The sequence below is a fragment of the Harpia harpyja genome, chromosome 9 (genome assembly GCF_026419915.1).
Source record: "Harpia harpyja isolate bHarHar1 chromosome 9, bHarHar1 primary haplotype, whole genome shotgun sequence".
Taxonomy (NCBI): domain Eukaryota; kingdom Metazoa; phylum Chordata; class Aves; order Accipitriformes; family Accipitridae; genus Harpia; species Harpia harpyja.
In genome coordinates, this window is record NC_068948.1 from 24,699,743 (window position 1) to 24,718,905 (window position 19,163).

Genomic DNA, 19,163 nt, shown 5'->3' on the forward strand with positions numbered 1-19,163 from the left:
CACGCACGTGCTCCCTAACTACCTCTCATTAGCACCCATGGTCTCCTCTCTGCTGGATGTGACCATGACAAGGATTGCTTTCGCCATGTCTCCACTCTAGTAAAGGTTTGTGAGTTGCAGGTTTGTGTTGCTATATGAGACAGCTGAAGAGCAGTAGCTGGAATGTTTTACCTGTGGGACACCAGGATTAGCACTAGTCTTGGCCAGTACCTGTTTGCTAAATCTTAAGTTAAATATGCAAGTTACTTTAGGATTTGCCCTAACAAAAGAAAACCTGGAGTTACGCCTTTGCTGACCGACAGCAGGATATCCTGGGATACATGGGGCTCCAAAAATCAAAGACAATGGCCCTGCAGCTCCCTGCAAGCAGCTAGAGGAGCTGCACCTCCATCCAACCCCATAGGCTACAGGCAGATAGTAACAAAATGGTGTTACATGTACTTCAGATAGGGCTGAACTGAGTATTTCTTAGCCTTATATGAAATAAATTCATAAATAATATTGAGTGGTATTTACTACTACCCAAGATAAACAACAGTAAAAATATTTATTCAGGAGAGTATTTTATTAATGATTTTTCAGACTTTTATTAAAAAAAAAAATCTTACTGGGGAGAGTAGGTTGTTCCATTGAACCTACTGTATAGTTAAAGGGCAGAAATGTAAATTGGACAGAAGTCTGCCTCAAGTGTTAATGACATGTAAACACATTTAATTACTATCCCATCTCTGGGTTTCTTCAGGACATGCTAAACGAGTCTGTGTCCCCTCACACGCAGAGAGGGAACTCAGCCTGCAACCCAGGCACAGCTGAGACATGGCACACCGCAGGCTCACTCTCACATGGTGCAGAGGAATTCATGATGCACTTTATATTAAGCATTACGATATCACAAGAGTTAAATAGTTCTTCATAATAAAAACACATGTTTATAAATCCATTTCCCTGGTTTTATTAAATGTTCCACTTATGTACATTTTAAAGATGAACCATTTACAGGTCTGCACATGCTGCCTCCTGCTTTCCTTAGGTAATAGGGAAGGTTCACAAAACCTCTATGGAAACAGAAAGGTGCAGGTGCTTCTGAATTCTGTATGTCAAAATGCTTTCCATTTATACCATAATACATACAATTAAAAAACCCTCAAACATGCAAATTGTAGAAAAATTTAAGCTGGCAGTGAAAAATAAAAACAAACGTCTTCTTTTTGTGCACGTCACAGTTTGTTTCATTAAGTCAGATTGCTAATTCTAAGGAACGTAGTGTCTGATGCCACTGGTTAAAGCAGGTCTATCAACTACTAGTAGTTAAAAGGTCAACGTTTTAATGGTCCGTACAGTTTTAACTCCCACCTACTGTACAGGAAGATCAAGACAGACTGGACTTTCCTCTTCCACCGTGTACCCTCCATCAGTAATTCTTTGGAGCAAGGTGGGTGCCGGGTGGTTTCCTGGATGGAGGAGAGGAACCACCGCACCATGTCAGAAAGTCAATGGGAAAGCGAGAGGTTTGGGTCAGCACTGCCCCTGACTCCCTGACTGCGGATCTCCGTTCAACCCCAGTTCAAAGTGTCATGGCTCCCAAGAAGCGTTGCTGGCACTGAACAGGCAAAATGCTTTCGCTTGTGTTTTTACCCCACGTCCAAATTCACAAGCAAAACAATTACTCTTCTTTAGGAAAAAAAAACAAAACAAAACAAAAAAACCCCAAACCAAACCCAAATCTTAATGGCCAATTACAGAAGGTTCACACATTAGAGCAATAACTCATATCTAAATTTTCCACAGAAACCTAAATCTCTGGGTCAAGTGTTAAAAAAAAAAAAAAAAAAATCTGTGTTAAGACAACCAAAAAGATTTATATACTGGTTCATTAGCTACATATTTTTTTTCCTTTCTTTAGAAATGGTCACATTGACAAATGTATAATTCAAAACATTTCTGCACAATAAAAACAGAAACTATGATACAGTGAGGTAAAGAAAACGCAAAAATATTCACCCACAATATATTTTCTGAAAATACCAACACAGTGATTTTTCTTTTAAAAAAGCACAGAACTTATAAATGAACAGCATAAATGGCTATTTATCTGAGTGATCGCCTACGAATTTCCTAAACCCACAAATCCACAGGGAAGTGTAATGGTCTCATCCAACATTTATTTAAAAAATAACCCTTTCTGGATCACGATTCGCAGATCAGTGCTCAGATTTCCATCAGATCCAAATCAGCATCTTCAAAGCCATAAAATGATTCAGTCTCACTCTCCCCTTCGAAGAGCTGATGGAGGATCTCTGGGTCTGCAGACTCCTCGGCCTGGGTCCGATCCTGGACCTCAGCCGCCACCTCCTCCTGCTGCTCCTCGTTCAGCTTCAGCTGCTCCTCCAGGGAGGCAATCAGCTCCTCCTGCATGTCGGCGTTGCGTGTGGGCGAGTTGGCCGTGCCGTCCGGACCAGGCAGCACACTGGCCACCAGGAAGGACTGCTGCACAAGTTCAGGAGAGTCACTAATGACCTCCAGGACCTCTGCCAGCCAGCATAACACCAGCTGGAGAAGAATGTCCGAGTCGCACGTGGAGTCCGCCATTTCCTTGGCTTGCTCTTTCCACTTTTTATGCAAGAAATTTTTCACAGTCCTTTTTATACAAACATCTAGAGGTTGGATTTTGGAGCTGCATCCAGCAGGGACAACAGCCGGCAGAGTGCTGGATGCACTCAGCAAGGAAAGTACTTCTTCTGATAGGTGTGTTCGGTGACAATCCAGCACGAGCATGCCCTTGCTGTTCTGGCACTCCGTGTGCTTCTGCCACACTCTGGACGACCACAACTCCATGACTTCATCATCGCTGTATCCGTTCTCCTTCGCTTCCAACATGATAGATTCCGGCACATTGGCGGGCTGCTGTACGTGACCCCTGTAGAAGACCAGTGTTGGGAGAACGCTTCCATCGGCGAGGATTGTGAGGACAACATCACACCAGGGCTCCCCAGTTCCCACCGTCTGCAAAGCATTCTCCTTCCGGTCATCGCTACTCAGCACCTCCACATCAAGGAAAAGAGAGATTTCGTCGATGGCTGCAATCATGGAGAGAGGCAGGTCTTGAGTGTGGATTTGCCGCTGCACGAACTCGATGAAGCAACTGGCATTGTCCTCTACATCTTTGGGGAGAGGGTGAGCCACTGCCCTTCGAGTATGCGTGCTGAGGTTGTGCCGTAGCATGAACCTCACCGCCCACTCATAAGAGATCTTGAAGCCACCTTCAAGGGATCGGCCAATCTTGGTGGCTTTCTGGAAGAGAGTCTCCTCGTTCACAGGCAGCTGCTGCTCTCTCTGTGTGAGGACCCATTCCGCTAGTTTCTCTTCAGCCTCTAAGCTGAGGTACTTGCCCTCTGACAGCGATGCCAAGTTCTCTTCTTGGAAAGCTTGAAACCTTCGTAGCCAGCGCTTGATCCGCCTCTGAGGATTTCGGAAGTGCTCTGCAGCCTGTTCAGTGTTGCAGCACAAAGCAAACAGTACAACTCGCAGCTTTTTTACTGACAGCTGCTCCTTTTTGCTTGCAGGCTCAGGCTCCTTTGTTGGCTGCTCGTCGTCTTGAGCATCAATATTTAAGCACTCTTCTTCCTGGCAGACCAGAGGTCTGTTGTAGGCTGTTGGTGCCAGTTCAGGCTCCAGGTCATCTTTTGCAGGTAACATAGACTTTGTTTTCACAGTAGCAGCTTTACTTGGGGAATAGGTAGGACATGTGTTCTTCATGCTTTTGTCCTGGGGCTGAATGTGCCTTGAAGGGAGAGAACACAGAACGTTCTTAACACTAAGAAAATAAAGCTGTTGAGGGAAAACAAACCAATGGAAAAAACGCCAAACCCAACCCCACAAACTGAAACAGATGATGGCAGATAAAAGTTTAGAAAACAGTTTACCTGGAATGTGATATCCAAGTAGGCCCTGTTAAGAAAAACAAAACAACAAAAAACATTTGTAGCTTAGCAAACAAACACTAAGTCTGTGCAAGCAAACAAGTCCTCTTACAGAAAGGAGGATCAGTGTTCCTCTTGTCTCTTAGTCCAAAGCATCCCAACCTGCTGCAGGAACAGCCAATACTCATCCAACCGTTCAAACCCCAGCCTCCTCCCACACCCAAGTACTACCACATCCAAGCCAACAAGTGGAAACTGCTCAACTGGGCAGAGCCACACTCATTAGCAATCCTTAAAGCAAACAGCAAAACTCCCTGTCCATTTGAAATAACACGAGGAGTTTGGTTAGGAAAGCTCAGCTTTGGCCAGATCCCTGCAGGCAATGCCCATAAGTTTTGCAAGTTGCAGTTATTCACCGCCAATGGCTGGAATGCTGCTCTGAGGCTTTATTCAAAACCCAGCATCAGCAGCTGCTTAAGGCCTCCCAGTGTCATGGAGGTACAATGATGTCTCGGAGGAACAAAGGAACTTGCTGAAGCCCTCGGCATTGTCTCTCCCTGGGAAGATCTCATGAGAACAGCAGTGATACAGCTGAGCTCCAGGCAGAGCCGGCCTCACTTAAAGCTTAACTCTCCAATCTCCATAACAATGAAGATTCATTCAGGCAGTTACAGAAGGTCCCCAACATACATTTTATCACTTTATCAGAACTCAGGACTCAGCAAGTGCTCAGCCCGATGCTAAACAAAGATGTATTTGACCTGGAGTCTATGAACTTGTCCTGGTTTCAGCTGGGATAGAGTTAATTGTCTTCCAAGTAGCTGGTACAGTGCTATGTTTTTGAATTTGGTATGAGAAGAATGTTGATAACACTGATGTTTTCAGTTGTTGCTAAGTAATGTTTAGACTAAAGTCAAGGATTTTTCAGCTTCTCGTGCCCAGCCAGCAAGAAAGCTGGAGGGGCACAAGAAGTTGGTACAGGATACAGCCAGGGCAGCTGACCCCAACTGGCCAACGGGGTATTCCATACCATGTGACATCACATCTAGTATATAAACTGGGGGGAGTGGGGGTAGTGGGATTGCTGCTCAGGAACTAACTGGGTGTCAGTCGGCAGGTGGTGAGCAGTTGCATTGTGCATCACTTGCATATTCCAATCCTTTTATTATTACTATTGTCATTTTATTAGTGTTACTATTATCATTATTAGTTTCTTTTTTTCCGTTCTATTAAATTGTTCTTATCTCAACCCACGAGTTTTACTTTTTTTTTCCGATTCCCTCCCCCATCCCACTGTGGGCAGGGGGGAAGTGAGTGAGCAGCTGCATGGTGCTTAGTTGCTGGCTGGGGTTAAACCATGACAGAACTGCATTAATTTTTTGTAACTTTTCTGCTCCTCTTCAAACTCTTACCTCGGAAAATAATGTTACTAAACTCATGTGATGGATTGAAGACCAGATGTTCGGCCATTGCATCACCCTCAGATGTTACAAAGAGACAAGAGGAACAGGACAGCTTTACACCACTGGAAGGAAGGGGGTGGGGGGGGAGAGAGAAGTGAGTTTAGCATCAGTATCAGATATGAAAATATGTACATCCCCTCACTAACAGTTAGGAAAAAACCATCACCCTCCAGTGCATACAGGCAGTGTCCCCACCCTGAAACATTAACACCCACTGGAAGGCAGTGGGAGTCTCACCATATTGCCCTTAATTCAACATATTTTGAATGCACATTAGATTCCCAGGTGATTAAAATAAGATGACAAGTTTTCCATTACCAGGCAGTATAGTTTTTAAACAAAGCCAAGTATTTTGGACTCTTCCGAGGAACATGGTTGCTGTAAGACAAAAGAATTTATTAAATGTCAGAATTATTCCAGGTACTTAAACAGCTATAAAACTATGCAAAATACAGCACATTTACAAAGACAGATGCAATCCTGGTTTTAATAATATTTTGTCTGCCACTCTTGTGTTCAAGGAAACAAAAACTCTGTGTCTAAGTAAAAAAAACCTGTACAGCAACATTTAAAAATGCCTGGATTTTGGAGTGTTCTGCCATCCTGTTCTGTGGTCTATCCACGGTCCTGTACAAACCACAGGCTTGTAGAAGCACAGAAATTTTTTTTTTTTCCTTTTTAAAATTTTTAAATTATTAAATCTGAGAATTTTTAAGAAATCCTAGGAGCACTGAAAAATGAGTTTTCTGCAGCAGCATGCAGTACACATCATTAGCTACAATACTGATGGCTTGGAACAAATCTCAGCTCTTGCACTCAGTTTTCTAATCTCATTTGAAAGCCACCGCCCATGTCTGTGCTGATACAGAATACATGTCCAATGTCTTAGAAACCATTGCAGTGAACTGGAATTTTCCTTTCTTACAGTGCAGACAGACAGACATAGAGGTGCTACTGCATTCAGGCAGGAGGATTTTCTACTACAGCGTTCAAAGAATCACACATACTTGATCATGTGGTTGGCGTAAGCTCTGGAGCAGCAAGTGCTGTAGCGACATAGTGAACAGTGCACGTAGGTGGGAAAGTGGTTTGGGAAGTCGGGGATTTCGAAGCTGCACTCCAGACAAGTCTGCCTCCCCAGGACACTCCTGAAGATAAGAGGGATATTTTCATTAGTGTCTGAACAGGTATCTTTGGAGTTATAACAATCATCAGGACAGAGAAGAATTTAATGGCATGTAAACTTTCAGAAGTCTCCAGTCAAGCTAGTCTCATCTTGTACCCTAGCTTCCTAGGGTGCCTCGGTGCCAGGCTAAACACTTCCCACTTGCTGTAGGCAGGAATATACAATTTAAAAAAGTGGATAATAAATTTTAAAAAAAGAAAAAAAAAAGTATTGAAGACAAGGCAGCAGGACACAGGGTGGGCAGAAAGCCCTTATACTGATGAAATTCCATTGTTTCTATAAAAGCACCTAGCTAATTCTATATTTTGCAGTTTCACCTTAAGGGCTTTCATAACATGACTTAATCCTGGTTTTGTGGGAAGCTAGGCTCTCCTCACATAAAGTTTCCTTGGCAACTGGTAAGACACAGCTGTCCAGTGCCGAGGACCGTATTACCCATCACTGTGGCATTAAAAAGCTAACTACATTTCCTTTGAAAATCTTTTTAAATTTGAAATTTAGCAAAATGTTCTGACATTTTTTTGACCGCTCTCTTCTGGACGTTCCTCTGGACAGGCGGGTACAGGAAGATGGGCTGGGGATCAGTAGAAGATGACAGCGGAGTGGTTTCCTGTCCAGTGCCCTGCGGCATGTCATTTGAAGATATCGGCACTGTCCGTGGCTGTCCTCTAGATGCCCTGATTGTAACCTGCAGAAAACAGATACACCCATACCTCCTAAAACACAAGGGCAGAAGTGATCTATCCAAATTCAGACTCCTCTGTTTGGAGTAGTCTTTCAGACTCTTAGCAGAGAATAAACAGGTGCTCCTAGGACATGATTCGTCCCACCCAGGGCAGCAGTAGCCTAAAAGAGGACACATAACTTGAGCCCCAGAAGTGCCTGTTTGTCCATAATGACTACAGAGGGCACCCAGGCAAGTAGTTCAGATACCTTCACTTGTAGGTACCTTAGTTAGGAGAGTTTAACCTCTGGCGTGCCACTTTCACCTCCTCTCTCTCTCACTTACTGTTTCTATGAAGTATCTGATTAACTAAGCACACACAACACAGACAAAATACAAAATGCTTTTCTGTCCCAGTGAGCATGGTTTAAGTGACAGAGATGAAGCAAGTATCAGTTTTGCAGCACTTAATAAATACACACCAATACAGACGCTATGGGTGTTTCCTGAAGAAACAGAAGACAGAGGTCTGCTGTTAACTTGGATTTCTTACCTTGGTTCCAGGTTTCAATCCTTCTAATTGTTTGGGCTTTCGGAAAGTTTTGTGGTGCTGCAGCTTGTGTTCAATTTTATCCTTGGCAAATAGGAACTGGAGTCTACACTTGTTGCAATGATAAACACTCTTCTTCTAAAGCAAATGCAGATGACATATTTCATTTGAGAGAAACAAAAGTCACAACACAGCAGGGTTTTTTGTTTAAAAAAAGAAAAAAAAAAAAAGAAAAAACCCCCCGAACTTCCCCCCTCTTTGAAACCAAAGGCAGCCCCATTTTTCTTTAGCATCTGGAAGTCCCTCCCCGCCAAGCCCCTTATCTTGGGTGTTTTGGTTTTACATTTTTTGTTTGTTTTGGTTTTTTAATTAAAATCATCAGGCTCTGTAGAGACACCAGACCTGGAAGTGCCATGGAACAAGTCTTATTCAGCTTGTTTAAGCCAAAGTAAGGCACGTGAGCAGAGCAGTGCGTGGGGCAACATTCCTTCAGAAGCTGCCTTGCCTCTGCCTCTTATGGGAGTCAGCGAAGGACTTCAGGTGCAAATCAACTCAGGCACTTGGTAAGAGTGCTACATTTCTATATTCTGAAAGTATACTTCAGCTACACCCACATAAAATATGTTGTCAATACAGCCAACATATACGGAAACAGAACACTGAGCTACAAAAATTACATTCATTTGTGCGCATACAGTATTATTTACTTATTTATTACCTGGAGATAAGAAAATTTAAAACCCAAATGAACACAGAGCCCACTGTTGGTTAATCATCACATGAAGCAAACACAGTCCAGCAAAACATGCTTTTTTCTGCTAAGTAACAACAATCTGTGCTACTCCCAAAGGAGCAATGCCTCTTCTCTTCAGCACAATCCCTATGAAAGGTCTGGAATGACAGCATGCAAATTGCATTTGTTATGGAGTGAATACAGCACCTACTAAAATCCCTCTTTCAACCAAGTTTTCTTTCTTTCTGTTTTTATTCCAAGCAAATGCTCAACTAATCACATCCTTACTATCCACCGAATCTCTGTGGAGAGGGAACCACCTTAAAAAAAAAAAAAGAGGGGGGGGAAGGGGGGGGGGGGAGAGAGAGAGAGAGAGAGAGAGAGAGAGAGAGAAACTACAGCCCTGACATAGTACCTGATGCCTCATGAAGTGCTGTTGGAAAGCATTGCCATTCTTAAAGACTTTGAGACAGTAAGGACAGAGCAGGTGCCGTGTGTCTTCATGGATCATTCGGAAATGGCTATCCACTTCAGAATAGAGGGATGAACGATACTGACAGACCTATGGGAGTGGATGGAAACAATTAACAGTGAAATAACATTGGAATCCATCTCACATCCACCATTGCAACATGGAGATCTTAACAGCAATGCCCAGGTCCCCAGAGATACTTATCAGTAGAGTTTAGGAACCAGGTACTAAAGAACCTCCGAGCTTATTCCAACTGTAAGACACTAAATCAAGCAGTGTATATTCACAGTAGTTTGGAGAAACAGATTTTAACTACTTGTATGAGAAGAAAGTAGTGACAATTCAAGCTCCAGATCCAAGAAAAAAAGGGAGAGACAGTCAGTGCAAAGCAGTTGGAATATATTAAAGAGCAGTTTCTTCAGTGTCTATGTAAAATGCAGAATTCGGAACATAATCTGTTTTAACAGATTTTAGAAGTTTCTTCTTGTCTTTTTCTTTTTGGAGGGACAGTGTTAGGACCTCTGGGTGGAGAAGACACATTTAGAATCGATGCAAGCACAAATCTCATGGCAACAGAGTGTCAGGAAAAGGTATCACACAAGCAACTTAATCTCATCTGCTCCCGTGATGACAACTCTTTATGGCACAGCAATTTGCCTGCAGGCCCTGGGAGGAAAAAAATATTAGGCTCTGAATGCTACCGGGACTAAACAAACGTCTATCACACTGATCCAGCTTCAGAGCACTGGGAACCAGTGGCAAACGTTCAGCTACTTGTGCTGCTCTAATGGCCATTAGACTTCTCCAAGCCCACACCTCGAAAAAAATGCAATGGGCTCCACAGCATTGTTCCATGGCCTGAGTCTGTTTTGAACCACTATGAGCCACACACTTTTCTGAGAAGTGCCAGATTTTCTCTTATTCTCTAGTATGCATTTATGAGGTCCAGCCCCTAAACCACTTTTAATACCTGACAAACATAGGGCATCTCCCCAGGCTTGTGAGTGTCCTTCATGTGCTGTAGGAACATTGGCTCACTCTCGAATGCCCATTCGCAAATCTTGCACTTTGCTGCAAAAGAAAGGAAAAACAGGTAACAGCCGGGGGACAAAACCACCCACCCCATTACAAGTTTCTTTGGTAACAACTGTCGCTTAAAACAAAACAAACACACACCCCCAAAAACTAGCTCTGAAATCTTTGAATTGGGTAGGCAACAAAATAAATTGAGAGGTTTCCAAAAGGCCACAAAAATTCTCTGAAACAAAACAATGGGTACAACAAGATGTCCTAATGAGGGAACTTCAAGTGATTTTAAATCAGATGTCAATCTACTGATAAACATTAAATTCTACCATGACATGATTATTGAACTCCATCTTTAAAATACTCTTGACAGTAAGTTTGCAGAAATGTAACTTAGATGGATTTTTCTGGTGGCCTACAAAACAAATGCACCAAGGGGCAAGGCAGAACAGATGCTCCTTTCTCAACAGATTTGCAGTTAATACAAGACAGAAACCCTCTTAAACCTAAACAAACAGCAGCAGCAAAATCAACTTACTTGTTGACTCATAGGGACTGTGGACATTCTCTAAGTGACACTGTAGCTGAAACGGAGTGGAGAACTGTCTGTAACAATGCTGACAGATGGTGTGGACATCTACCTCTCCATTCTGCTGATCCAGTTCAACGTGGTGCTTCATGTGATTCATAAACCTTATGGAGGTGAAGAGAAAGTGTGTGAACAGAAATTCAAACATTTTGCACCTGTAACCCTGAAAGCATTATGAATGCTACACCAGAAGTATTTTTTAACAGCATTAAGATGTTTCCTTCTTGCTCCTCCCATCAAAAGCCAAGTCTCCTTCTATCCAGCAACCTCCCGCTCCCTAACTGTGGGGGAAGTTAGGGAACAGTTTTTGTAGTACAGAGGCTGTACTACTTGCTTTTGAGCACTTCTGACCCCAACTTGGCATTCAACTGATGATGACAAAACATTTCAACTTAGAAGAAAAATCAGTAGTCCAGTTATCACAATAGAACGACATAGTGGCTTGCTCAGAAGAATACACAATTTCATAAAAATATTTTCTTCCTCTGTTGAAAAAAGCATTGAGTAATGATAAGAAGAGCAGTTCTTCAAGAATTATTTCCTATTATCTACTAAGACTAGTGATGAGCAAATGAGACTTCTCTGCTGAAGAATATAAACGCAATTATTCTAACCATGCAATCTTCTTACAACTTTTGCCCTGACTGAACTGTGTGATGATGGGCAAATCTCTCTCTCGTGCTTCAGTTCGGGTCTTAAGCTACAATACAGGAAAGCTGCAGGGTCTGAGACTGATGCTTACAACTCATTTTTACTTCTGCAGATCAAAGGTATTCAGAACACTGTAGACTTTTTGTGGCACATTGCATTCCCTTACCGTATATTGTTCTTTAGCCTCTTGGTGCAGTGTGGACACCTGAAGGAAGTTGGAACCTTGGGGAAGTTCAGTAGCTGGCTCACTTTGCCACCATCTCTGCCATAGTAGAAATCATCTACTAACATAATAAGCTTACTTTGGGATGAGTCAACTACATTTTCACTTGGCTCTGGAGCTTTAGCAGGTGGGGACAGTGCAGGGATAGGAGTAGAAGAGGGTGGTGAAGCAACAGCTGTAGTTTTTTCTGGAGATGGAGGCTTTGCAGATTGAATATTTGGTTCAGATTCTGGAGATTTTCTTTTCCTGAGGAATTTAACCATTTCAGGGCAGCAGTACTAAAAGGAAAAAAAAAAACACAAAACACCCACAGACGTTAAACTAGATCTAGGAAGAACTATATACTATTAAACAGACACAAATTAACCAATACTAAGAAAAGACAGAGGAACTCTAGGAAACTCTTGAGGAAAGAGTAATGCAGAGTCAATATCTGATTTTCTGTTTTGATTGTTTACTGATATGTAAGATTAGAAAATAAATGCATCTCCTGGCACCAACAGGACATAAAACTGAGGTCCTGTCTACTTCCAGTGATGGATGCTGTGGAAGGTCTTCCAAAGACCTCTCCTTTGCTTCTCACTTACTCCTAGTCATATTCTTCCTTTTCATAGAATTCCCTGATCTAGGGAGCAGAACTATTCTTTGCACTCAACAAGCATGCACAATTATCCATTAACTGCTCCTCTTAGAATGGTTACTTACACACATATGTCCTCTTAAAGCTTCAGTGACTCGAAACTGAGCATCACATCTTGGGCAGACCTTCCTGCCACCATCTTGCAAATCAAATGTGGGAATAGGAGATGAACTGACTGTAACAGGAAGAACACAAAACAAGCCAAGAAAAATAGAATCCTTACACTTCATCTTAAATCTAGGCCATCTTTTTGGCATACTGAAATATTTTAGTTTCGAGAGCTGTACTTTTACCTACTAACTAGACTGGAAGAGGCATGAAAAGGGCAAAAGTATGCAAACTTCTGACAATCTGTATGACAAAACATACCTGCCAGTAGCTAGAATAAGGAGTGTCTCAAAATTAGACTTAATAAATAAAAAAATAAGAAGGAAAAAAGATCAGCTCAACTCATCTCCCCTTTTTCTTTAACCATTTGTTTGCTTTGGTTTTCCATCAGACTACAATGCCTTGTCTTCACTTCCAACTGTAGTAAGAAACTCAGAATACAGATGACATGAAATGTACCATACATCAACTTTTGGACACCCAAACACCTTAGGAAGGTGTTTTTTGGAAGAAGAGAAGCAAAGATTTTATCCTTTTGCCTCCTTGTATAAAGTATTTCAGGTGTGTGTATTCTCAAGACGGCAGCATGCACACCAATAATTTTGAATGCAAAATAATGTATACAAGCAAATATCCACAAACAAAATATATCACTGGATAAAAATGTACAGATAAAGATGAAGAAATTAATAGCAAAGCTTGTCAAGTGTTTATCCCTATTATGAAATCCCAGTAGTTACAGGTTAGCATTTTTTTTACTCCAGAAAAACTTCTGAATTCTCAGCACAATGAACCGAGTTAAGATAGCTGCTACAGACCATACCTTTTAATGATGATGATGATGACGACGACTCTGAAACACTAGATCTCTGGGAACCATGCACAGGGCTGCTGTTGGAAACCACCAGTGGGCCAGGGCTCTGTCCTAACGAAGGAATGGTGTTCAGGGTATTCACTAGCTTAGCAACCTCATTGCCAGGGCTCTGTCCTAACGAAGGAATGGTGTTCAGGGTATTCACTAGCTTAGCAACCTCATTGCTGTTCTCACCAGTCACTCCAGGTCTCTTTACAGTCACAAAGCTTGCAATACTCACTGCCAAGGGAATGGATAATACAAGAACACTAATAAGGAATCAGTAAGATCTGATCCACTGTGTGAATCCCGCCCCCATCTAGTATGCCTTGCCTCTTGCTCTTCTACCTTGAGTCTTCAAAGATGACTAAGCCATCAATTATCCTGTCCAGTAATGCAAAGGCTGGCAAGACTGGGAAAGTAAATTTCCCTAACCTTCCAGATCACACTTTGAGATATGAGCCAAGTCCCACGATGAAGTGAACAGGATGCTGATGGTCACAAAAATTATTTGTATTTCTTTTCTGAATGCAACTGTATATGATTATGGCCACATAAAGCTAAAAATAACCTGACTACTTGCTGTGTGAAGTAGTATTTTTTTCCTTTTTAAATTGTTCATCACTATTCTTGAGCAATCATTTCACTCATGAATTTAGCCAACATTAAAAAAAAAAGCAACATAGTTAGCTTCTGCTTGTGTTCATCGTCTATTTAACTTTACCTTTCAAAAAATACAAGTGATTAACCAATAGCATGTTTCACTTTTGGGGACTTCTAACTGATGGTCTCAGAACATTCTACAAACCAAAATTAACTAGTTCTCAAACCAAACTGGACATGATGGCAGGATTATCCTGATTTTCCAGGTTGGTAAGAGAGATGAAGCATGAGTCAGTGACAGAGGCAAAAATAGAACCCAGGAGTTCTGACTCAACTTCTGTCTTTTAGCTGCTATGCCATATGTTTGCAGATCAAATTATAGACAGTGTTATACACTCGAGTCCCCTTGCTTTTCCATGGCAAATCTTACCTAATTTGGGGTTAGTAGCTTGACTGGACTGCCCTGGCTGCTGCACAGTTAACTGTCCAAGTGCTGTTGGCTGCGTTGCAGTAGGAGTTGTGGAGGTGCTGGGAGTGGACTTACTTTGCTGTTGTGCCTGGGACTGTGGTACAGTGCTCCTGATGGTAAGCGTGGCCGGAATGACCGTAGTGAAAGTGTTGGTGGTGGGTCGGACCGGCATGGTTGTACCTGGTCTCACCTGCGCCATTTGAGAGAACACCTGAGGAACGCCAACTGCCGGTTTAACAAACTGGGTACCTGGGGCTTCAAAAACAAGTGAACAAACAAGGCAGATCAAGTAACTGAATTCCATTCCTTGCACAGTAATAACTGAGTACAACCTGTTTTCCAACACTGCTGAGCTCCCAAAATTCCCAGCAATTTCAGTGGAAGTTTTAAGAGTTCAGCACCTTAATTTCACTTCCCAGGCAGACTAAAACTGAACACGGATGCAGACAGAATGAAAATTGTATTTACAACTTTTTTTAGGTGGAATATTCCAAAAGGCCCAAGTAGCTTATGAGCATAAATCCTGCTGAGTTTCGTGGGGCTCACAGTCCTAGCCGCTAGGCCCAACGGAAACTCATGGAAGGCTTCTTATGGCAGGACAAGCGTGATCCTACAGTTGCAAATTAGTTTGTGATATGAGGCTTTAGAGATTCATTCTGGGGAGAGTGAAAGGTGACTCATCACTAGCATCATTGCTTTGTTATAAGGCAGGTGTCTGGTGACACACAAGTTCTTAGTCTTTCTGATGGTGTATTACGGGGTCTCGTAGCAGAAATTAGTGTTAGAAAAATAATCCTCAGGGTGAGGCTTGGTTTACAGGCAGTTTCCCAGCACTAGCATGGCATGGGGAGATTTTGAAAAGAAGGAAGAGGGGTAGCCACAGGCTGGTACTTTGGAATTATGTTAACTGAGGAGGCTTTTTGAAGAAGCTAGATTATATGGAGCTCTAAGAGGCAGACATTCCTTCCAGCTGGAAGTCCCCTACTCTGCAAAGTGGTTTGTTACTACGATCAAAAGGCCTACTCTGCTACAAAATGACTAGCAGAATTACAGCCACAAATACGGACAAATCTCACCTACTACAGAACTGAACGCCCACCTCTTCAGAGCTACTAGATATGCAGGTGAAATACAGATTTCAAATACAATTTTTTTTTTTTAATTCTTGGTACTCTAAAAAGGAACACGACAGTGGCTTTAGCTTGTTTCAGTCCTCACCTGGGACGAGGGTGATGGGTCTAACTGTTTGGCCTTGCTGTACATTAAGAACAATTCCAACTTGGTTCATTGTGTTTTGTACAGGCCGCACATTCCTCACAGGAAATCCCTGCAGTCAAACAATACCATTAACATACTGAGCATCTTTGAAACACTTTCAATATGAGCTTTCTACCCTAAAAATCAAATAAACAGATTAAAAACCCCCACCCCACAGTACTATCATCTATAGATCAATTCAACTATGAGGCCATACTGTTCTTGGCCAGCACCTTACCCAACAGTAGGGCCCCCTTCTTTATACTCTACAACATTCTGATATACAGCCTCCACTCGCAATCTCTCCTTCCCTAAACAGCTACAGAAATCTCCCGGGTCTTGGCAAATGCTCAAAGAAGCCAGTGGACATTTTAAAAAAGTTACCTGCACATTCCCCAGGAAAATAAAACAAAGTAGTTAAGTATTCTGCAAGGTCAAATTCACGCAGAGTGGACAGACCCATCTACAGCAGGGAGTCAGGCCCTACTGGTAAGGCTACAAGTGACAGCCAGCGTGAAGTCCCATCAGACCTCTGCTGGCTCCACAGGACCTGCTGAGGTGTGGAACATGGCCAATTTTCTCAAGCGAGATTCAACTGCAGAATGACTAGGAACACAAGCTATTTCCAAACAAAGCTATTTCTAAATCTATATAAATTAAAAAAAAACAACAACAACAAAACAAAAAAACCAACAGATTTCAGCTCAAGTGTAAGATCCACTAAAGCACACAAGAAAAACTGAACAGGCATCTGATTATTTCTTAAAAGAGAACAGTCTTCCATGTAGGAGTGCACCAGATCTTCTGTCTCAGCCATCCTGGCTGGAAGGGCACTCACCTGGGTTGTTATGAAGATAGGCTGGCTGGTCACTGGAGAATTTGTGACATGGTTGGCATTCTGCATGATCTGTACAGGTCGTAATACTGGCTGAGTTACCATTGTGCCCAGACCTGAGGTTGGGTTCTGGGTAAGGATTAGCGGCTGTCCACTTTGCTGAACAAGAGGATTGCCAGCTGGAAGAAAAACAGAAACATAGCAAAAGTCACATTTGCCAGGTAAAAAAGGCTGCTCCTTCTCACATACACTCAGTTGTCAATTTTAGTCCTCAGAATTTGAATGAGTTTTCCAGAGCATGCTTTAAAAGTAAACTTGTGAAAATATCCAACCCTTCTATATATTGTTTTAATATTCGTATTTAGGCTAGGATTATCCAAGCTGCCTAGGAACTAGGTGTTCAAATTCCTCAGCCTTGAGCAACCTCAGAGACTGATTATTCTGGCTCCTATGTGCCCTTTGAACACAGCCACAGCAGCTAAAGAAAATATTTTTTCTAGTTTCATTAAGTAAAAATTCACTTGCTGGCAGATACTGGGAAAACTTATGCTGAACCACTACAACCCCTGGCATAGAATGTGTACCAGAAGTAGAGCAACACTGAAAGTTTCTGAACAGCATCGACAAACACAGACCATCATGGACATTGGAGTCTGCCGAGGGCTTCAATTAACCAGGACCAGGAGGTCACAAGAATTCTGAAGTAACCTAAAGTTATCTTCAGCATCCTTAGACAGAAAGAGGACTATGGGACTGAACTTTCAGAAAGTGGCAGACAAACTTCAATAAAAGAAGGGGAAAAAAAAAAAAGATATTGAAAACATCTGGATCACACTGAAGTCATTGTGTGCAGTCTGTGTCATAAGAATATCTTACAATGGTTCGAAGTGCTTACTCTCTTGATTCAAAAGTGAAACATCCTGCTTGAAAAAGAAGTTAAGATGGGGAAGGGACAATAGTTTTATCCACTAAACTCAACATCCTTAGTATCACACAATACATGAAGTATTTCACACAAGTCATCTGGTACAAGAGCATGTTCATATAATTGCAAACAACTAGGTTACTGCAGCTTAGCAAGAAACCACATCAGCTGAGACTCACTGTGTGTGCAGGTGCTCCTAGCTGGCTTCATTTGGAAGTAAAACCATTCAGCTTAAAACATCTTCACAGGGTTTTATACTAATGGATTTTATTTAGTATTTGCTTGTTTGACAATAACTTGTACTTTACACTAAGCAGCAGTGATTTGATTCCTTGCAATTATGCTGTCGTACCTGCCAGGGAGTTCTAACACTGGTGTTACCCACCATCAAGCCCAGAGGGATTTTCCTGATGGATTTTCACTGTGTATGTCTACTACGGACTTGCTCCTTATAGATACAGCTGCCTAGTAACTCTGCCATGAGGTTCTGTCCTCAAGTGCACATCACCTTGTGAAGTTTTGACTGATGACATCCCATGGCCACGGCCAGAGTTACCAGATGCTTTCTGTTACCTACAGATGAAAAAGGTATCCTACTGCTTTGTGAACTCCTAACTGTATGGATTGAGGTCTGCCTCAATGATTCTCTCTTTTTTTTTTTTTTTTTTGGTGGCAGGCTGCAACAAGGAGAATTGTTCAGTCATTAAAGAAAAGCAAATTTTGCTTCTTCTTGTGCCTTTTTTTCTTGTAACATTTTCTTCTGCACTGCTGCCCAAGGGCCGTCCATCCATGATCTCCAACTACCTCCAGGAAAATCCACATTAATCAGCTTCTGGTCATCTCAGTTTGCACCAGCCCAGCAGACACTTACTAGCAGTTGCATGTGTCCTTCAGTCAAGATCCGATTTGTTCTCTGTGTGCTCCCAGTTCCACAAGCTCTTACTTGCCAACCAGAGCAGACTTGCAATATTTGCACAGAATGATGAAATTCAAACCCAGGAATATTGCCCAATTGCTTCTGGCAACTTGGGGGCTAATGTCACACTAAAACAAAGGTCAGAAGAGTCTCCCATCTACTGCCAATGTTTGCTGGCACCTGAGACAGGGAAGGAATTACAAGGAACAGAAGAAAGGATGAGGGAGGAGGTTGTGAAGAAATGTGCTAGCAAAAGATGGGATGGAATGGTCTACAACCACCAAGCTACTAGTTTACAGCAAACCTTTGCTACTGACAAACATTAACGATGCTCAGCAGGACACTTTTGCCATCATTCCCCTTCAGTGGCCAGTCTGCTGGAGGATGGACACAATTCTCTGCTCCCACACACCACACATTAGCTCAAGCCCATGCTGTGGATCAAGCTAAGAAGTAACCGTAAAAGGTCAGCTACTGTAGTTTGCATACACCCTCTGACAACACCAAGTTTAACTCACAGCCAGACATTGTCTTTTCCACAGAAATCTGCCTCACTTTGCACACGGGGTGGCTGATGGTCAGGGAACTAAACAAAGCTATGCAGGAAACGTGGCGGTGTCTGCACACGCCCAACTCTTGCACTGTAAATGATGGAAATATGATGGAGCAAGGGACCATCGAAGAGAGGGGTGTTTTGGTGCCTGAGGTTATTAACCATCACCTGGAAAAAACTGAATCTTATCGCATTAAGCAGTTTAGCAAAAAATTTACTTTTTCCTTTAGCAATCACTACACCTTCATCTCCCAAATGCCTATTACAGGTGACATGGTGTGGTGGGTTGACCTTGGCTGGAAGCTAGGTGCCCACCAAGCCACTCTATCACTCCCCTCCTCAGCAGGATAGGACAGGGAGAAAATAGGACAGACCCCCCCCCATGGGTCAAGAAAAGACAGTTTAATAAAGCAAAAGCAAAGGCCGCACATGGAAGCAAAGGAAAACGAAAGATTTATTCACTACTTCCCATCAGCAGGCAATGTCCAGCTACTTCCCAGGAAGTAGAGCTTCAGTAAGCATAGCAG

At 42.4% G+C, this 19,163-nt stretch overlaps 1 protein-coding gene across 14 annotated transcripts in view; it reads right to left on the bottom strand.

Annotated features, from left to right (window-relative positions):
- Positions 1-928: 928 nt before the first annotated feature.
- The window catches only part of POGZ (pogo transposable element derived with ZNF domain), a 39,448-nt gene continuing 21,213 nt past the window's right edge, over positions 929-19,163 (bottom strand). For 8 of the 14 annotated variants that reach the window (XM_052797846.1, XM_052797847.1, XM_052797844.1 and 5 more), the window contains 16 exons: positions 16,246-16,421; positions 15,369-15,477; positions 14,112-14,405; positions 13,049-13,318; positions 12,183-12,292; positions 11,421-11,755; positions 10,553-10,707; positions 9,959-10,059; positions 8,932-9,078; positions 7,787-7,921; positions 7,085-7,257; positions 6,391-6,531; positions 5,702-5,761; positions 5,333-5,445; positions 3,924-3,948; positions 929-3,781 (listed from right to left, as the gene is read on the bottom strand). In XM_052797846.1, the coding sequence (XP_052653806.1) occupies positions 2,209-3,781; positions 3,924-3,948; positions 5,333-5,445; positions 5,702-5,761; positions 6,391-6,531; positions 7,085-7,257; positions 7,787-7,921; positions 8,932-9,078; positions 9,959-10,059; positions 10,553-10,707; positions 11,421-11,755; positions 12,183-12,292; positions 13,049-13,318; positions 14,112-14,405; positions 15,369-15,477; positions 16,246-16,421 (3,917 nt within the window). In that variant the 3' untranslated portion in view covers positions 929-2,208. The remainder of the gene's footprint in view (positions 3,782-3,923; positions 3,949-5,332; positions 5,446-5,701; positions 5,762-6,390; positions 6,532-7,084; positions 7,258-7,786; positions 7,922-8,931; positions 9,079-9,958; positions 10,060-10,552; positions 10,708-11,420; positions 11,756-12,182; positions 12,293-13,048; positions 13,319-14,111; positions 14,406-15,368; positions 15,478-16,245; positions 16,422-19,163) is intronic. The other 6 variants (XM_052797848.1, XM_052797857.1, XM_052797845.1 and 3 more) reach the window with 5 other exon arrangements.